Source organism: Vigna unguiculata, chromosome 8, assembly GCF_004118075.2.
Source record: "Vigna unguiculata cultivar IT97K-499-35 chromosome 8, ASM411807v1, whole genome shotgun sequence".
Taxonomy (NCBI): domain Eukaryota; kingdom Viridiplantae; phylum Streptophyta; class Magnoliopsida; order Fabales; family Fabaceae; genus Vigna; species Vigna unguiculata.
This window is the reverse complement of record NC_040286.1, coordinates 28,153,120-28,173,663: the sequence shown is the minus strand read 5'-3', so window position 1 is coordinate 28,173,663 and position 20,544 is coordinate 28,153,120. Positions and strand designations below refer to the sequence as shown.

Genomic DNA, 20,544 nt, shown 5'->3' with positions numbered 1-20,544 from the left:
ATAACTATTTATCATTGTCATCAAATACTAACTATAGTAATTTTGAAGACTAAAAACAATTTCTGAATTAAAAGAAAATAATAGGGCAATATTTTCATCGAACGAAAACCAAATTTAACTTTGTTTAGAGAAACAAAACCATTTTTTTTATCTTTTTGGTAGTATTATATTTTATTCTCAAAGCTGGTTCACCAGCGAATGTTGTTGTAATCGGTAATCCTGCTCCAACTGTTGTGGTGTTGCTTCCTCTGCTCATCCTCTCAGCACCATTGCTGTGCAATCTTTAGAACCCAATTGTTCGAAGAAATACCCATGACATAAAAATGCTATCTTTCACCATAACCATACCTGTTGTTCCAGTAATCACCATTAGCAAATGGAACCAGAGACATATGCAAAGGCTAAGGCAAAGGGTCTCAGCTTCTATTCACCACGACAGCCTCAGAGTCCTCGAATGGGACAAGCTTTGCGATGTTGTCGCTTCCTTCGCCACCACTTCCTTGGGCCGTCAAGCCCTCAAGGTCCCTTTTCAGCCTTTTCTCCTATGTTTGGTTGGGTTGGGTTGAGTTGAGTCAGTTGAAATTTATGCAAAAGAATGAATGAAATAATATTATGTTTCATAGGTTGGAGTTTAAGACCAAGTGTTCATTTAATTTCTATATGCCTATTGAGCTTTTTGCAAGTTTGATATTGAATGAATTTGGTTTTGATTAGAATTGATTTTAGAGGGAAGAAGCAAGGTAATAGAAAAAGCTCAGTATACGATTTCTGATTAAACACAAAAGCTACTTTAATTACTTCAACTCAAAATCAATTATGGATTCATAACCAATTCTTCAAATGGGACTAGTTATGTGAACATTTATTTAAAATTACGATAGCTGATATTTCATTGTGATTTTGAATGACTCAACATGAAACCAAACATGTAAAGTTGGGATAGAACTCATTTTGATAAAATAGATTATGCATTTGAAATGTGTATTTAAATTAACCTGAAGAATGTATTTAACGTTGAAATGTGAGCAAGGTGTAAAAAAATAATTGCTGGTGTAAACTAAATAATGAAATTATAACTTTATCCTATTTTATTCCAATGTTTCCCATTCAATTATATTCCACTTTCCGTTAGATGTGTAAACATGTCTTATTCCATATTATGATGTAATGTGTTCATGTGACAGGACCAGCTATGGTCTCTGAATCAAACTTTCGAAGAAAGTCTTGCACTTCTTGAGGAAACCAATGCTGCCGTTGAAATGCACAAGCATGGCACTCTCAGATTGCACTTGGGGCACCTTGATGCTATGTTGGTCAGTAACCAATGTGTATAAATTGGTTCCTTTTATAATAATTATAATAATATTTGCAATTAAACATAAAATAGTTCTTCATGTTTCTGTTTTCTTTTCTTCTAAGGTCCTAATCAAGGTTCCTGTAGGTAAAAACCGCCATTCAACATGCCCGGAGAAGTACACCAGTGAGTGGCAATGAGGCACGGGCCATTGTCACTCTTCTGCAGAGTGCTGAAATCTTGCAGGGTGATCTCAAGGCTGCAATTAAGGAAGACAAAGATTGGTATGGTCGTTTCATGCCTCTTACAGAGCTGGTAAATGGAGATTTTGGACGTGTCATTCATGTATAATTAACGTTTCTGGCATTTTTCACCCACCTAAACATGCTTGCAGATATTGGAATTTGTCATCAATCGGTCCTTAATTAAAGTGATAGAGCAAGTTGTTGATGAAGATGGATCTATTAAGGACTCTGCGGTTTGTTTCATGTCTCCTTCAAGTTTCCCCTTTTCTAACTCTGCATATTCTGACAGTGGTTAGCCACTCATTTTATTTGGTTTGAGATGGCATAGATTATCTTAAATTTTCTTAGCATTCTTTAGTATACATCATCAATGAAGAGAATACTTTAGCTATGCGTCTTTCTTTTCTTGTCATACAGCTGACTGTCAGTTTTACATTGTTCACTTTATGCAAATGAATTTGTAACATAAACACATATTCTTCTTAGAGTCCAGCCCTTAAACATTCGCGGCAACAAGTGCAAGTGATCGAGAAAAAGGTAACTCTTGTTTATTTTTACTATATTTGTTTCTGTTGGTTCTGTACATACTGGCTCCACAAAGATGTATATAGTTTAATAGTTTTTAGTTGAGATTTAGATTTGAATGCTTGGCAAAGAATTTAGACAACAGAAAGATTTATTCAGGACTATCTCAGGTAATTATACAAAAAAATTAGAGAATAGAAAAAAAAATTAGCACTCTTTTACAGGTAAACTTACACTACTAGTCTAGGAGAAAGTTTGGTGACAGGGGGAAGCAAAAAATATGATAGGGTATCCTATTCTAGTGTAGAAGCTGAATTTGGACCCCATACTCAAGGTATGTATGGAGTACTCTAGATAAAGGTTGACATCCCTATGCAATTGTGCTATGATAACAATTCAGCCATGAACATTGCTCATAATCAAGTACAACATGATAGGACCAAACATATTGGAATTGATAAGCACTTTTAAATACGGGATCAGTAGGATAAAAATATTCTAATATCTGTGTAATAACATGAAAAAATATTCCTAAAATCTGCACATTCATTCCAACAAATTTTATTTCTTTTTTTAAGAAAATGTGATTGTTACATATAAAGGAGTTGATAACGTAACTAGCGGGATTGTATTAATAAAATATTTCTTCATTCCCTCCTACTACTCAAGTGTTTTTGAAAATTTCCTTAAAATGAAACAAACCCAGTTTCAAGTCGACATTCAAGTCCTTAGAACCGACAATGGTAAGGAGTACCTCCATAATGTTCTCTGTTAGAGATATATATGTTAACATTCAGTTATTCAGCTGGATGTTAGTTAGTTATTTGTTTTTCTGTCTGGTGGTAAAGAAACCAAATCTCACGTGTTGTTATGAATTAAAGCATCATACTCCTATTTCATAGCTGGAACCCAATTTGGATTATGCACTGCCTTTTAACACTGCAAGGCTGAATAAAAACACTGAAGGATGAATTCTAGGATTATGAAGACTGGATTTAGATCGTGTTTGCATAGATTAAGTATTAGGAGGCTTAGGTAGAGACTCAGATTCTGATTCATTAGGTAGGGTATTAGAATTTTAGGTATGAGAGAAAACAGAGAAAGGTTTGGAGGAAGAGAATGGATTATAATTGCATTGAATGAGAAAGAAGATACTAGCTGAGCATATATAGGCTCAACAAGAGGTTGCAACAGTAACTGAGTAATCATAGCAGTAAAACAGATATCTAACTAACATCCAGTTAAATAACTGAATGTTTATATTTATATCTCTAGTGCTCTCAAAGATAAAGAACTAACAGTCCACTCAAGGAAAAAAAAAACTAAAATGGAGGCAGAAATGTGCACACTTCCGAGACAAAACCTAGATTCTGACCAATATGCAGAAGCTAAAAATACTCACTAGGTAGGTAACACATTTTCTTGGTTCTCCTTCAAATTTAATAGATGTTATTTCCAATGTTAATGAATTGGACATAATGATGAGTTCATAAATGGAAATCAAGAAAATGAGCAAGAGTAAGCAATTCCAAGAAAAATAACAAGACAAAATACTCTTACTCCCAAAAATAGTTTTTTTATTTCTGATTTTTTATATGTTGGGTTCGTAGTTAAGAGATGCTTTTATTTTATTTTCTTGGGGTAATTAGTAGTTTGTAGAACAGACGTTTAGTGGGCTAATCCAAGCAAGTGCAAAATTTCGGCCAAAGAAGAGACAGGTGTACTTGGAGCTTCATGGATGCAAAAGAGAAGGCAGGGAAACCTGACTACTTGGAGCAATAACTACTACTTGGAGCAAAGAAAGAATAACCCAAGCATCACACATATCTCTCTAATTTTCGGTGCAACCAAAGGGAAATTTGAATTTTTAAAATTCAAATTTCCCCCTATACATTTTTCGCCAAGGATTATTAGTTTAGGATTTGTAATTACATTTAGATTTTATTTGAAAGATAGCTTCTCCTATAAGTACCCATTTTCTTCTCTTGTAAAACACTTTTGATATATTGAACTGAGAGAATTCTTGGCAATGAGTATGAAGGAAGTTCTTCTAGTTTTATCTTGACTCTTAGGAGTCAAGTGATGATTCTTCACATGGAGCCTGTCTTGGAGAAGCATGAAGCCCTCTTCCTCTTCCACAAGTGGTGCTTCATTCTCCATGTCATAAGTCCTCTCATCTTTTCTCTTTGTTTTCCCATTTCCACAAGTAATGCTTTCCTTAACTTTCAACAATATTATATTTGTATTAACTCCAAATCAGAATTAAACGTTCTCCTAACCAATTTCCACATGTTTTATTCTATCAAGATGCACAAGAACTTTTTAGTGCTAATGGCAGCTTTATTATTGCATAACAAACTCATTGTATGGTTAGTATAAACCTTAAGCTCTTAAAGCCTTATTTGTATCCATATTCCTTCACAAATTCCATGAGACAGAGCTCTGAACTCAGCTTCTGCAATACTGACAATCTGAGTGTATTTTAGATTGACAAGTCTCTGAACCAGTCTTTGCTATTTTCCCTTGTCCAGGGGTGGACTCTCTTCTTCAACTCCAATTTTCACATATAATTCCATAGGTGTATAGGTGCAACCCAAGGTAGTGACAAAAAACCCTGTATTTCTGTGACAACCTCTCAAAATACTCACGATTTCCTGGTTGGGTGTATGACCTCACCCCTTTCCTCAAGTCAATATGTATGTTTATGAATTATTCTCCTCTTCCAATTTATACCACACGATTGGACCAGTTCTATATCAGTGAAATATATTTTCTTCTCCACATTATTATTATTTTGCAATGAATTCTTTCAGACACTTAATATGTAAGATGATGTATATTAGTAAATCTATATTGTCAGACATGCCATATATGTATGTTTATTTTACTTTAAATGAGTTCATTTTAGGATTATTTAATTCCTATATTCAGGTAAAACAGCTAATAGAGAGCATAATCAGGAGTGAAAGGAGTGATACATCAATCCTAGTAAGATTCACTTGACTCTACATGTATTTCTTTTACGTATAATTGTTTCTTTCTGTTTTGATTTTGTAACAATTCAAACAGGAAGTGAATAATGTAGATGGCAGGTGGTGCATAAGAGTTGATTCTAGACAAAAGACAAGTTTTACGGGTCTATTATTGTCCAGGTGCATAAAATTTTATCAACATAATTTTGAGCATTTATTGTTCATGAAATAATGTTTGTCAATAAAGCTAGTATGTACGCATAAATTCCATTCCTTAAGATAGTATTTGTTGGCAGTGGATCAGGAATTGGAAGTACTATAGAGCCACTTTCTGTTGTGCCTTTAAATGATGAGTTGCAGCGAGCAAGAAGTTTGGTGGCAAAGGCTGAAGCAGATGTGCTTTTGACATTAACCAAAAAGGTTATAAATGTGATATTAATAAAGATTTTAATGGTCACGTTCTTTTATTCTCATATGATGTCTTAATTTGTGTACAGATGCAGTTGGACCTTGAGGATATTGAAAAGATATTGAACAGTTTGGTTCAACTAGATGTGGTAAATACCTTGTGATGTTTTTAAAGGGAATTGGATCACCACTTCTCATTTTCTCTCTTCATATTCCACCATATGCACTTATTCTCCTGTGAGATTTATTTCATTGCTTTCAAGGATTTTGCTTATAGGTTTTCCTTTCAATGATCATCCCCTTGAGAGTTTTCTGATTTAAATTGTGAGAGATATGATTTGATTACATTAAATAGGGAGATATGATATAATTTGATGGGAAATATCTTAACAAATATTTTCCATTGTTAGACATTGATTTTGTTTATTATAATTGTATCTCTTCTTCATTATAAATAAGAAAACTCATGTGTATACACAATACAAGGAATTCATGATATTCCTTATTGGTTTGTTTCTTCTCCGCATTGTATTAGAGCAATACCATATTCTGCTATCTCATTTGTTACTAATCCTTTCAACATGATATCAAAAGCCTAAAAAGAAAGGAACTAAATTCCGAGCTTTTCCTATGGGTTCAACTCTCACGAGTAATTTTATTAGAAATTGTGTATGTTTTCCAGTTTCTGTTTTTTCCCTACCATCACTATTCATACTAGATACACTATTCACCACCAGCAGCTCTAGGATCCAGTTTCCTATAAAACTAACTATTTACATAGACAAACACAACACACCCAAAAACATGACTTAGGAGACTAGACAAGAGCAAAACAAATGTAAAGAGAGATGATATAGACTCAACAGGAGGGCCTGAGTTACTTCAAGGAGGTGTCTGTATATCTCTCAACAATCTCATTTTGTGAGTTCATGAACAACACCATTTTCATAAAGGTATTTCGACATCTCATGGTTTACGTGTCCCGTCTCATTATCATAGCACAACATTTAACTAATGTCCCAAATTGTTTGGATTAATAGAACGAATTTTATGAATAAAGGAAAAATTTTAATTTTAATTTGATGCAGAAAATCCATGTAAGATGAGTGTAATCATCATTAATAAAAGTAACAAACCATTTAGCACAAAAAAAATACTAGAATTTGATTAGGACCCCTTGTATCAAAGTGACTTAAGTCAAAAGGATTAACATTTTGTATTACTAAGGAAAATATGTGGCCCAATGGTACTTTGCAAATTGACATACATCATACTTAAATAACTAAACAGACTCTTTCGAAAATAATGAAGGAAACATAGACCAAGGAACAAAAAATTATGGGTTAAATGTTTTTGAAAATTGTGCTTTGTCCTTGAACTAAGCACTGTATACCTATTTTGTTCTTATACTTTATGAAGGTCATGCAAAACGTCCTCGCCAGGAAATGGTTCTATAGTATTTCTCACGTGGCAAATCGAGTTCCACAATAGATTACAAAATAACCTCCACATGGTTGTGTTTCGTTTGTGCATTTTTATTCATTTTACTTTGAAATGATATATTTTTGGGAGCCGTTTTACTTCGAGGAGTGATAAACATTTTATATTTGACGACATGATAATCTTTCTTGTGCGAAAAGATAGTCAGTAATGTGGATCCTATTTGCAGATTAATGCTCGTGCTACTTATGGACTTTCATTTGGAGGGTCAAGTCCTCATATATTTTTGCCAGATAGGAGTGGCTCTTCTACTACAGATGCCTTCTCAAGAAGGAATGCAAATTCCTATGGATCCTTGCCCAAAAAAAGGGAATGGAAGTTGTATCTTTTAAAAGCTTATCATCCGCTTTTGCTCCATAGGCATAGGGAGAATTTGCGGAAGACCAAAAAGGACGCCAATCTTGCTACTTCAGTTAAGTCAAAGATGCCACATGTTGACTTTAAAGAAAAGGGGGTGGAGGACTTGAGGAGATAAACACTATATACTAATTTATACTCTCTTGATAGACTTAGTGAAGACTACCATCTCCCTAGGATTATATGTGATCCAACTAATGCCTATAAACACTGAACGTGTTTAAACTTGTGATACATGAAAAAGATATTTCCTTGCTGCTTTATTGGGGGGATGAATTTAAGCAAATGTATTTTGAAAAATAGAAAACCACTGTTTTGTTCATATTAATTTGTCTACCCTTTTTTTGGCTTTATTGGTGAATGGATGGGAGAGTTGTTTTTATTCCGTGGTTGGAAATCTTGGATGAAAAGGCTTTCGTGTTGATTGTCTGTAATACTGCACCGTTTTCAATCTAGGTAGGCTTAAAGAAGAAGGCTTCCTGATTGTTGCTTATATTGATCAATTACTTCCTTTTCCCTCTTATTTTCTTCCAATGAGAAAATTTCAGGAAAAAATTGGACAAAAAGAATAACTCATAAAGAGGAGAAATGTAACTTGGGGTTTTAGGAAGTTGCGTTAGGGTTCTTCCACTGAAACCAATGTATATCATATTTTCTTTTATTTTTCTGGACATTTGATATGCTGTTTGAAACATTCAATGTTTTTCTTTTCTGTGCTTATCATGCATTTGGTGATCACTCATGATAAAGTACTTCTGCTAGTCAGGATGCTGCAGACAATGCCCTGCCAGTAGCAGTTGACTTTTTGGTATCTAAGAAAACTCGCGTTATAGTTATAACTGGCCCTAATACTGGTGGTAAAACCATATGTTTGAAGACTGTAGGATTGGCTGCTATGATGGCAAAATCAGGTGTGTTCATTCCCCCCCCCCCCCCCCTATTTCTGAATGTTTAGCATTACTACATGCACATCTTAAAACTGTTGATGTATTAATAAAACTAATAGAGGATGGTAGAAGAAGGAATGATAAAATGAAGAGAAAAATAGTTTGTATTAAATACAAAAAGGAGCCTAAGCTCTCATACAAGAACTAACCGGAATTATGTTCCTGAGAGAAGGAATAATCCTCTGCCAATCCCTATGGATTCTAACTGAAAAAATACATAATAATCATCACACTACTTTTCCTTTTCCGTATAATCAGTCCTAATTAGCTGCCGCATCAGCAACTCTTCAATTCTTTTCATTCTTCTCTCTTTTTCCTTAGTGCACAATCCATATCTTAGACCTGCCTAGCTAACGGCCCATTAAGGAATCATCATCTTTTCCAACACTATGTCCCTTGTCAAGCAGTCTATCAAAAGCATTTTCGTATTTTGTCAAGTAGAAATTCATTTAATTAAAATTATTGAGAGCCTATTTGTATTTAGCCTTTGGTTCCTTGACATGGATTGGTTTTCCTTTTACTGGACACGAATATCCTGTGACATCTTCCTCAAACCTGGACATAATAAGTTGGAGGAGTGAATTGTGATCTAATTTCAATTAATTCACTGTCTTCTCATCCATGATATATACATCGTACTAACTTACAACCACTTATTTTTTAGAAGGAATAAGTTATCAAGTTAGGTACTGGGTGTATTTTAAGAAATTTGTAGGTATAGCTTACTAACATATTCCTTCTAAAAAAATAAGTGTATGCTAGCAAACTCTATACACCCACTTGTTTTTTAGGAGTGTTCTGGATATAAACTCATGACCTACTAGTCACCAAGGTGCAACTTTACCATTGCAATAGGAAGCAGATGCTGACAAAGATATTTGAGTCTAATGTTGGCAACATGGGAATGGCTAATATTTATTAACTAGGTTCATGAGGAGTATTAGAAATCAACCTCTAAATTATAGGAGAATCACTATTATAGTTCTTGAGAGAGAGAGAGCGAAAAGAAACAGAACGAGGTTGTCTTTCAACTTGTATCAGACCTAGATAGAGGGTTCTGATCAGTGGAAAGTTTTGACTAACAAGAAGTTGAGTGAAGTATCACCAAGTAAAAAGTCTCAGGACATCGCCTCTTAGAGGCGAGGCTGTAACAGGAAGTTGGGTATTATGTGTTGCTTCACATTGAGTAGTATGGAATGCTTGGTAAAATATTTAAGTGTTTCGTTCTTCCCCTTTAATGGCTAGGGTAAGTTCCTCAAGTGTTGGTTTTATCAATATACCATTATTGTTATTCATGAATACGCTATGTAGGATTAATTAGTAAAATCATATATTTGAATCAAACAAGTGTTTTGCTCTGTTTAAATAGTTGAATTTTATGCTCAGAATCTGCAATGTTGCAGGTCTCTATGTTCTTGCTTCAGAATCTGTGAAAATTCCTTGGTTTGATTCTGTTTTTGCTGACATTGGTGATGAGCAGTCCTTATCACAATCTTTGTCTACGTTCTCTGGCCACTTAAAGCAGATAAGTGTAAGGAATAATGTTTTAATTGTGTATAACTTAAATGCTGAAGACCCTTTCGTTCTGTTATTCAATTTCTGTTATTGCTTAAAAACATTTCAGTTTAGTTTTATCAGTAAATTTTGAATGTTGATATTTTCAGTTTATGGTAACGAGTGACATAATTTTCCTTTGTTATTTTTAAAATATTAAAGAAAATCTTATTTCGCCTTCTAATTTTATCTTGCAGCATATTAAATTACAGGCAACGAGCCAATCGCTAGTGCTACTTGATGAGGCATGTATTTTTTGAATTTAATTAACAGTTCGAATCTGTAATGTCATATATGTATGTGATGGATAGTACTTTGTTTGCAATTGTTAGGTTGGTGCAGGAACAAACCCTCTTGAAGGAGCAGCACTAGGAATGTCATTGTTGGAATCTTTTGCTCATGATAGTTGTTTGTTGACTATGGCTACGACTCATCATGGTGAATTGAAAACTCTAAAATACAGGTATTCATTACAGATGAGAACAGCTTAAAAGTATAGATTTTGGATATACTACATAAAATTTTCTTTGCGTGTAAAATAGAGAAAGATAAACAAAAGAAAATAAATTTATCGGAAACAAATTTTAGTCTACTTGGGATGTACCCATTTTTTCAAGGGTGCAAATACCTAAATTTGATTCATTTCCACTGCAACTTTTAACCAACCAAAAATAAGAAATTTCACATCATTAAAGCAACTAAGGTCAATAATAATGAAATTCTTTTATTGTGTTTGAATGATTGACACCAGTATAATACTTGAACTACACAAGAAAATAAAGAATTATTTTATTGATAACCATCACACCAATTACATTACCATAATCTCTATCTAGAATAATAAAAACCTTTAATAAAGGAAATAAAAATGTGCTGAATTGAATAAGAAGATTTTGAAGATATTTTTTCCCAATTACTATGGTAATAGTAAAAATAATTTTTCTCCTAATAGCCTTCTAGTTACAGCACTCTCCCTCAAGTTGATAGATGAATATCAATCATTTCTAACTTACCTACAAGATCCTGGAATCTGCTCTGAAGACACCCTTTACTGAAAATGTTTGTTATTTGCAATCTACAGGGACATAATTTGTATCTACTACGCTCCTGTCAAGATTATCTTTGATGAAATGCTTGTCAATTTCAATATATTTGGTCCTATCATATTGAACTAGACTATGGGCAATGCTCATGGTTGACTTGTTATTCACAATACAATTGCATAGGATGTGAATCCTTACTTTAAGGTCATCAAATATGATCTTCATCCAAAGTCTTTCACACAGACCTTGAGCAAGGGCTTGAAATTCAGCTTCTGCGTTAGAACAATATATTTTGTCCTGTTTTTTGCCTCTCGAGGTCACTAGATTATCCAAGGAACATACAGTACCCCTATGTAAATTTTTTTTGTTAGTAACAAAACATGTATAGTTTGTATCAGTATATACCTTCAAGGTCAAAGTGTCTTATTTCTCGAAGAATAGCCCCTTTCTTGGGCTCGACTTCAAGTATTAAAAAGATTTGTCAATTGCTTGCGTGTGTCTTTCTGTGGGATCATGCATAAACTTACTCGCCACACTAACTGCATAAACAATGTTTGGTCTCATGTGTGATAAATCAGTAAGTTTTCTTACCAACTTCTGATATTAGATTTTTTTTTCCACAAAAGAGCTTCCTTCACGTCCAATTCTATAATTTTGTTCAATAGGAACTCCTGAGGTTCTACATCCTAGCTTACCTGTTTCTTGAAGGAGATTAAGTACATATTTTCTTTGGAAGATGAATCCCTTATTTTGAATATGCAACCTATATTCCATCGAAATACTTAGATTTCTTAGTCTTTCATATCAAATTGGGCTGCCAATTTCTCCTTTAAAGCCAGTTTCTATGTTTATCTTTTGCAATAATCATGCCATCAACATAGACTGATAGTAGTGTAAGTTTACCTGTAACGGAGTGCTTTATGAATAAAGTATAATCTCCTTGGTTTGGTTTATATCATAAGGAAACCGTTGCTTTTTTGTAAATTTCCCAAATTGTGCTCCTAGAGTTGTTCAAGATCATGTAAAGCCTGTTTTAGGAGGCATACCTTATTCCTTCTACTATGAGCTTCCAATCTGGGAGAGATTCCCAAGTCTTTTATGATGAAGCCATATTTGGGAATTTGCCCATGTTTTTTATGTTCCTTGTTGGCTTATGACATGTTTTGTTTTCGCCCTTGGATTCCAACATATGTAACCCACTCTGCTCCTTAGCAATTAGAATGGTCTTCCTCATTGCAAGTTCTTGATATACTCTATAAGAGAAAAAAGTTATTCAATAATTCAAATCTTTTGTAAGCTTTTTGTATTGATATAAGACTATTGGTCAGTTGTGGGATATATAATTGGATATATAAACATCCTTTAATACAATAGATGATTCTAGAGTTATATTCTTGGATCATATATATGTACACTATCACCATTTGCAACTATAATAAATTGTTTAGCTAGTCATTTTGGCATACGAATTGAAGAGCTTAAGAAAATAAGTTGTGATTAGTTGCTCCTAAATCAAGAATCCAAACACCCTAAATCAAAGGGTCAATAGTATTTAATATAATCTTACCTTTCATGGTAGGGTATATGATATAAAGGACTTAGTCATTGATTCAACATTTTTTCTCAAATTGTCAATTTCCTCTTTAGAAGCTTTCATACCAAACATTGAAAAACACAAAATAAAGAGATAATAAAAATTCAGCCTTTATCGATTTGATTCTTAACAAAAAAATAAAAAAACTGTTTGGCAAAAGAGCCAAATTAGGGTCAAATGAGACGTCACCACCAACTTGGTGTTCAAGAAGTCACAACGACCTTGTATGTGGAGGCGGTGAGTGAGGCATACAGTTTGGCCCACCACTAACCTTAACAACGATGGTGAACAATGGCAATGCGGTTGTTAACGAGGCAGCAAAAGCAAAGCTCCCAAGATTGGGAGCTTTAATACCAACTTGAATTATGTAAGGAAATAAGGAATTATTTTATTGATAATCATCACAATAATTACAATCTCACCATCTCTATTTGTAATAAACAAAATCTTTAAAAAAAGAAATAAAATATACTAAAATGAATAAGAAGATTCTAAAGATATTTTTTATCCTAATGATCTGCTATTTACGGCAATAATTCACTTGATAATTCTGGACTTCTGTTCAAATGGATCAGATTTAAAATAAATCCATTATTTGGATGTTTGTTTCTATGCATCTTTTCTTCGATGCATTTATAATATATGATCCTTTTACTTGTATTCTCATGAAAAGTACAAAACCGTGGCCTCTAGTTCTGCTTTGACATTTGAGTTTTATTCATGAGCAGTGATGAAGCCTTTGAAAATGCATGTATGGAGTTTGATGAAGTGAATTTGAAGCCAACATACAAGATTCTCTGGGGTGTTCCAGGTAAGCACTCTTTGACTCCTGCATAATAAAAGTGAATTCAAATCTGTTTATGCCTTTCACTTGCTTTCTAATATCTTGTATGTTTCGATTCATCTCCTTCCTTTGTGTGTATGTTTGTTCTGAAGATTTCTGTCCTGAAAGGATGGTTCGGTATGAAAGGATAAGCCTAAAAAGCTACACCTTTATAAGGTTTCAATGGTTAGAGATGTCATTTTCAAATGGAATTATACATTTACACTTTTGCATTGCAAATTAAAGTCCTTTTGACTGAAATAAAATAAAGGGTTTTTGTTTATGTATTGTGTACCATAAGCAGGTATATTTTGTTTGCTAATGAATTCTTTATATTGCAATATTTTTGTTAAAGTAGTAACTAGGTATAGGTTAATTCCCCTTGTGTAGAAAATACATATAGGGTAACATATTTATAATGCAGAATAATGAAAAAAATATGGACTAAGCCCATATACACATAATATTGTAACTAACATAATCTTAACAATATCTAATACTCCCTCTCAAGTTAGTGCATATAAATCATATATACCAAGCTTGTTACAAATATAATCAATTCTAGATTCTCGTAAAGACTTAGTAAAAATATTTGCTAATTGATCACTTGAGTTAACAAACTCAGTCTTGATGTCTTTAGATACAATCTTTTTTCAAATAAAATGACAATGAATTTCAATGTGTTTGGTCCTTTCATGAAAGACATGATTAGAGTTAATATGAAGAGTAGCTTGATTTTCACATATATTTTTCATTTGAGTGACATTTCCAAATTGCAATTCTTTAAGTGATTGTTCAAGCCAAACAAGTTCGCAAGTGCTGAGGTCATAGCTCTATATTTTGCTTCTACACTAGATCTTGTCACAACACTTTGTTTTTTGCTCTTCCAAGAAATCAAGTTACCTCTAATGGATACACAACGGAAGTAAATCTTCTATCAGAAGGAGATCCTGCCTAGCAACATATGAATAGCAGACAACTTTAATATTATTGTTGTAACCATATAGCAAACTTTTTCCAGGAAATCCTTTAATGTATTTTAATATATGAATGATGGTCTACTAATGATCTTCACGTGGGAAATTGAGAAATTGACTCACCACACTAACCGGAAAGGAAACACCAGGTCGAGTTATAGTAAGATAGTTCAATTTTCTATCTAATCTTCTGTATTTCTCAATATCTAAAAAAGGCTCCTCTTGATTAGGTAGGAGTTTGGTATTAGAATCCATGGGTGTGTCAACAAATTTTGAGTTCATTAACCCAATTTCCTTCTAATTATTGTATTGATTCATTTTTCACAATATGAATAAAGCACCCATATTGTCTAAAAAACACATCGTTTCAACTCGATGTTTATTCTCCCATCTTTTCTTACAATATTATTTGTATTGAGAAGATGGACAATTCTAACTATTCCAATTTGGTATTTGACACTGGGGTTATGGTTAAGTGGGTTGAGCTACAAATCTCATCTTACTATCACTACTGAATTCATTCCTACAGAAAATCACGAATTGCATTTGTTGCTTGGAATATGAGTTGCTATTGCATTCCGTAGTCCCACTTTGTGGGGGCTATAAGGACAAAATGTTCGATGCAACACTATAAGGGTCTTAGCAGACAAATACTCATGTACATTACCACTTTGTAAAGTGAAAAGGGACACCAAATTGATTGTTGGTTTCATTAAAAAAGGATTGATAAATAGAAAATAATTTTGAACATCTTTCATTAAATATAATCACATGCAATGGGAAAAGTCATCTACGGAAGTAACAATATCTTGACCTTAATATAGAATCAATCTAACTAATCCTAATATCCACCATTACTATATTTACAAGATTCTAGCAGGATGAAATAAAGCATGAAGTGATCATCAACTAAAACATGAGTGGTTCTTACAGTTCAGAATGACTTACATCTGGTTCAGAGATTCAATTGATGGTTTCTAAACTTAAGTTTTAATTGATTATGAATCAAATGATGACCACTTCGCAATACTCAGGATGGTTTGCACCTAGTACTGCAGTTCAATGGTCAGTTTGCTAATGATTTGGAAGGCTGGACCATACCAGCTGATGGACCAGTTTCTGGTTTAACCAATTCATTCAGTTCTTTAGCCATGTTTGCAGTATATTACGGGAGAAGCAATGTTTTAAATTTTATGTTCTAAACAGGAAATTGCATATTTCATGGACCATTTGAAATGGTGGTCAGATGTAGTAGACACTTAATGTGTATAACTCGGAGATTTTCATTGTAGGGCGCTCAAATGCAATAAATATAGCTGAGAGGTTGGGACTACCATCTGTTGTTGTAGATACTGCTCGTAAGTTATATGGTTCTGCTAGTGCAGAGATAGATGAGGTATGTGTACTCTGGAATGTATCTTAATTGTATTTATTATTTGGTAATGGTTGTGTATCATATTCTAAGAACATGATGTTTATTATATTATTGTTTTAAATTCGAGTAATGAATTGCCTCCATATATTTACCACATTATCAATTCTAATTTTTTTACCTTGTGTTTGGATAGGAAACTTCACAATTTTTAAAATATTCAAATACATTGAATTTGAATTGATATCACTTCAAATTGTTTCATTTTTAACAATTATTTAAATATCAAATAGTTGTTTGGATAACCAATTTCATGAATTTTAACAAAAAAATATTTAAATATCAAATAATATCAAAATTGATTTCCTTTTGCAGATGTTTTTGGTTGATGTTTATTTTTCAGTCAAAATTTGTCAAGATTTGTTTAACTGATAGTCGTAAAACTTTTCCTTGATTAACATTAACCAATATTGTTTTCAATTGATGTTGTTGAATACAATTATTTAGGCTAGCATCAATTAAAAATATTTTTACAAAGTTGATTGTTGGGTGTTTAGTCAAATTTTTTATCAATGTTGATTGAAAAATTTCCCTAATCAACATTGGTAAAAAGTTGGTAAAAAAGCAATCCTAATTAATATTTGCTGAAAGTTTTCTAGTTAACATTAGAAAAAAAAACTAACAAACTATTGATAAAAAAATAATAGCTTTGTTTATGATAAAAGCAGCACTGCAAACATCAATAAAAAAATAATCACGACATGACAGACATCATTTGAAAAATTTAATTCACATCCACAATAATATAGTCTCCCTAATATTGGTCAGGAAAACTCTAACTAATATTGAGCAAGAAATAATAGTGGACTACAAAAAAACATTCTAAAAAGTTAAATCACAAACTAAGAAAAACCCGAGTTGACATCAACCAAAAAGTAGTTATCTCGACAATCTCTCATCTTAGTCAAGTTGATGATGTCCAAAACCAAAATGGGGCTTAGGGGGAATGCGAATCTGAGAGTATGAAGAATTTCAAATTCTTACTTTAAAAGTGGAATTTGAAATTATATAATTTTAAGCAATCCAATTAGTTTAATGAAATTCTGGAATTTCAATTTCTTTCGAAATTCTTTAAAAAAAATGAATTACACTATTAAATTCCCTATCCAAACACACTATTAATGTATTGCAAACATTATAGCTGTTTTAACATAGTTTGTTTTTCATGTAGGTAATAACTGATATGGAAAGGTTGAAACAAAATTACCAAGAGCTGATGGATGAAGCGCGTAATTATCTGATGTAAGACTCTTTGCTTTTAAAAAAAAAATTCATTGCATGCTTTATCCCCGTATTTGCATCTCATGCAATATTTAAAAGAGAGGTCATTTCCTGATTATGACATGGGCACTTATTTCTGTATCTAACAATGCAGTAAGCTCATTCGGTTGCTAATCCATTCAAGGAAAAATGGATCATGCAATCATATTTACATCTTGTTTTAGTTCTGGACTGTTAGTATTCTTTTTCTTTAGTTATTATCAGAATTGTCAATACTTGGAATAAGGCTTCCATCCCTCTGTTTTAATAATTGGATAGAATTTGTTAGACTGACCACCTGTAGATTTTGTTAACCTGTGTTCTCTTCTATGCAATGGATGGAAACTTTGGTTAACGATGAGGATTCATTTTTTTGAGCATTGAACCAACCATATATTTAGTACCACAGTAATTGTTAGTAATTAGTAATAAATGCAAGAGTCTATATTATTATTACTCATAGATAATCCATTAAAAAAAAATATTATGGAAATATAATCCTAGTAAACTTATTCAGATTCTTTAGTAGGGTCTAATGCCAAAAATGAGGAAGATGAGGGATGAGGGATGTCAACTTCCCATTACTTGTATTATGACTAATTGTGCACAAACCATTTAAAATCGACTTAATTTTCTTTACTGTTTCATTTCATGCCACTGGGTACTGCAGTTCTTTGCCATAGCTTGTAATTCTTGAAGATAATTATTAACATAATCATTAACAAGATCCACCATACCTTGCTCCGGATAATTATTAACAAGACCCATCTTTACGTAGGACTTAGAGCATATGTAAATTTTTAATTGGGAATTTTTTTAATTTTTTCTTTTTTGTTTGTAATTGTAGGCAGTCCAGAGGACTTTACAATAGTCTATTGAACTCCAGAAGGAAGATTGTGAAACATAGTACTGATATACGTTTAAAGAAGATGAGAGATGTGTCCGAGGCTGCGGCAATGGCAAGATCCATCCTTCACAAGAAAGTGAGGGAATTGGATGTATCAGCTAAGCAACCTTCACAGAACATCAAAACTATTAGCAGCTCTCATTTATCAGCAACCAACAAAAGCCAAACTGCAGCAAATAACAGAGAATCTGCTGTTGCTGATAGAAGTACATCTGCTGTAAAAGTTCTTAGTCAATCATCATCAGGTTCAGGTATCTGCAAAGATAATTAAACATGACGGGTATAGAAGGAAACCTTACTGCAATGAGATAATATATTTAATTTCTTGCATCTGAATTAAGAGTACTGCTCTAGTTTATTTTTACCAGCTGATAGCACACGCTAAAGTTATGCTGTCTAGTATTAGAATCATAGGAATATTGATGCAAATGTCATTCACCTTATTGACCTTGCAGATAAATCTAAGCCTCCAAAGGTTGGTGATATCGTTCATGTCTCTTCCCTTGGCAAAAAAGTGACGGTTTTAGAAGTGGATTCATCCAAAGGAGAAATTGTAGTTCAAGCTGGAATCATGAAGTTGAAGCTGAAACTAACTGATGTTCAAAGATCATAGAAGTAGGGAAACCATGGCCATAGTCATAAATGAGTAAGTCTTTTCTTTGTCCATAGGATCATATGGTGTGCCTTTTTCTAACTGCGTAGTAATAATAATAATCCTGCACCACATGATAGTCCATATATTTATAGAAATTATGCAGCATCAATTTTCGAGAATTAAAAGTTGATTTTTTATAATTTTTATTGTAGAAGTCAGTGCATTTTATTGTGCAACTAAGTATAGATTGGCCTTACTCCATCCCTTGATTAGAGGTGGGTAATGAGACCAGTCTGGTCCACTTAAGACCCGGTCTGCGGAACCCATGTTTTAAATGAACCAGATAAGTCTGATCTGTGAAATAAATGGCCTTTACTTTTTCTGTATTGGATCCACAAAAGCCCTTTGATGAACAGAATAGTCCATGGACTCAATGATAATCCGAAAAAGTATATCAAATTAAAAGAAATTTGTTTATTTTTTCTTTCCTTTGTTAGGATAAAATCTGTCAAACTAATATCTGCTACATTAAAATCTATCAAGTCAAACTAAAATCTAGTAAACTCAACAAAGTTCCCTTTCTTAGTTTGTTACTTGTGTAATATTTTCATCTAAAATGCTGCAATTTCAAGTCCACGGGTTTAACAGACCGAGTCTGTTAACTGATTATAATTATGCTGATTTCAAAACGAAGTGTTTGTTATCTGTAAGGTCTGCACACTTAAGTATGGGTTCACAAATTTGGATCTATATAGCCACCCTTTTCTATGATGAACCAGATATCCCAAATGCTTTTGCTGTTAACCGAAGAAATATGAATAATTTTGTGTTGCATCTCTAGTGTGGTACCTCACATGAGAATCCTTTATACAAGTGGATCCATCTTGTCCTAAACGTTAACTTTTATCTTATTAGAAGAATATATATGTAAGGATAGAACACTAGACAATTTGGTCATAGACTTCGACACCATTTCATGAGCCAACTATCCCCAAAAGATTAATCTGATAGGTGAAGACACCCAAACGGTTTTATTATTTTTATTTTTCATCTCTAACAACCCTTACCCTCTAGAAGTCCAAAATATATGTTTAACTTATTTGTATTCCCTTGAAAAGGGAAAATGTGCATGGAAACTGCTATCATATGATGTGACGTGAGAGGAAACAAAGGTGGGGGGATTTTCAGTATCACAAACTTCGGTTCCTAGATTTAGCTGGATGTGTCAATAAATACAGTTTTGCAATGTCATCAACAGTACAAATAGTTGGCGTGCTTTATACAAGGTACGTTTTTCTTGATGATGCATACAAAATTCTGTCGACTGATCTGCAATTTAAGCAACTTAAACTGTTGGCAAATGCAAATCAAGAAGCATTACCCTGTTATGGTTTTGTCTCCTTGTCAGAATGTGAAAAAAAGTAGAAGAAAACAAGCAACTCAGTTAAAGAAAGTTGTGAACATCTCATGGTGCTTGCTTAGTGGAAAGAACAGTAACAGGTATTCATACAAAAGGTTTAGGTATTCTACCCTTTGTTTCTCTTCACTTTATATAGAAATGAGCCCTCCTATTTCATTAGGTGCCCTTTATTTTTGGTACTGTTGATCGAATATCTATAGAAATGTACCCCTTTGTTTGTAACGTCTATTTTAGGCCTTTTGACACTGATGGAGATGGAATGTCCCTGCTCTCTCTTGAAGAAGATACTAACGGATTCCAATTATGCGCTTGGATTCCTTTAACTAAAAAACACCTTCCACTACCTCCCTATAAAATCAATTTTTGGAAAGGGAGCATGGCGTGAATGTAGAAACACTTTTTTATTTGTTATATAGCACAATGGCGATAACCAAGTCAGAATCTAGGATCTTGTATAAAGTATCTCGAATCCCCAACCACAAGTCCCACCCTTGTGGCTTAGAAAGATTGAGTGTGGTAAAAACACAAGGTTGATGTACAAAACTACTTTTCTTTTTTCCAACACAGTTTTGTGTAGGGTGTTTGGTTCTGCATCAAAAATGTATGAAATGCAGGTTTTTCATAAGCAACCTAGTGAAGTTTCTTTGTCTTCTTTTTAAGAAATAGAAGTGGTTTTACCTACTCAAATGCA

At 33.2% G+C, this 20,544-nt stretch overlaps 1 protein-coding gene across 2 annotated transcripts; it reads left to right on the top strand.

Annotated features, from left to right (window-relative positions):
- Positions 1–176: 176 nt before the first annotated feature.
- On the top strand, positions 177–20,482 carry LOC114194499 (endonuclease MutS2). 2 transcript variants are annotated; one of them, XM_028084765.1, is made up of 22 exons: positions 177–521; positions 1,185–1,313; positions 1,442–1,609; positions 1,689–1,772; positions 2,026–2,076; positions 4,996–5,052; positions 5,134–5,216; positions 5,333–5,456; positions 5,534–5,593; positions 7,114–7,356; positions 8,068–8,212; positions 9,652–9,779; positions 10,000–10,047; positions 10,135–10,265; positions 13,168–13,250; positions 15,532–15,635; positions 16,843–16,913; positions 17,779–18,089; positions 18,294–18,484; positions 19,552–19,719; positions 19,842–19,933; positions 20,088–20,478. In XM_028084765.1, the coding sequence occupies exons 1-19, from the start codon at positions 324–326 to the stop codon at positions 18,449–18,451; spliced, it is 2,376 nt and encodes a 791-aa protein (XP_027940566.1). In that variant the 5' UTR covers positions 177–323; the 3' UTR covers positions 18,452–18,484; positions 19,552–19,719; positions 19,842–19,933; positions 20,088–20,478. The 2 variants fall into 2 exon arrangements, with proteins under 2 accessions (XP_027940566.1, XP_027940565.1); XM_028084764.1 differs by having other exon boundaries at positions 19,842–20,482.
- The last annotated feature ends 62 nt before the right edge of the window (positions 20,483–20,544 follow it).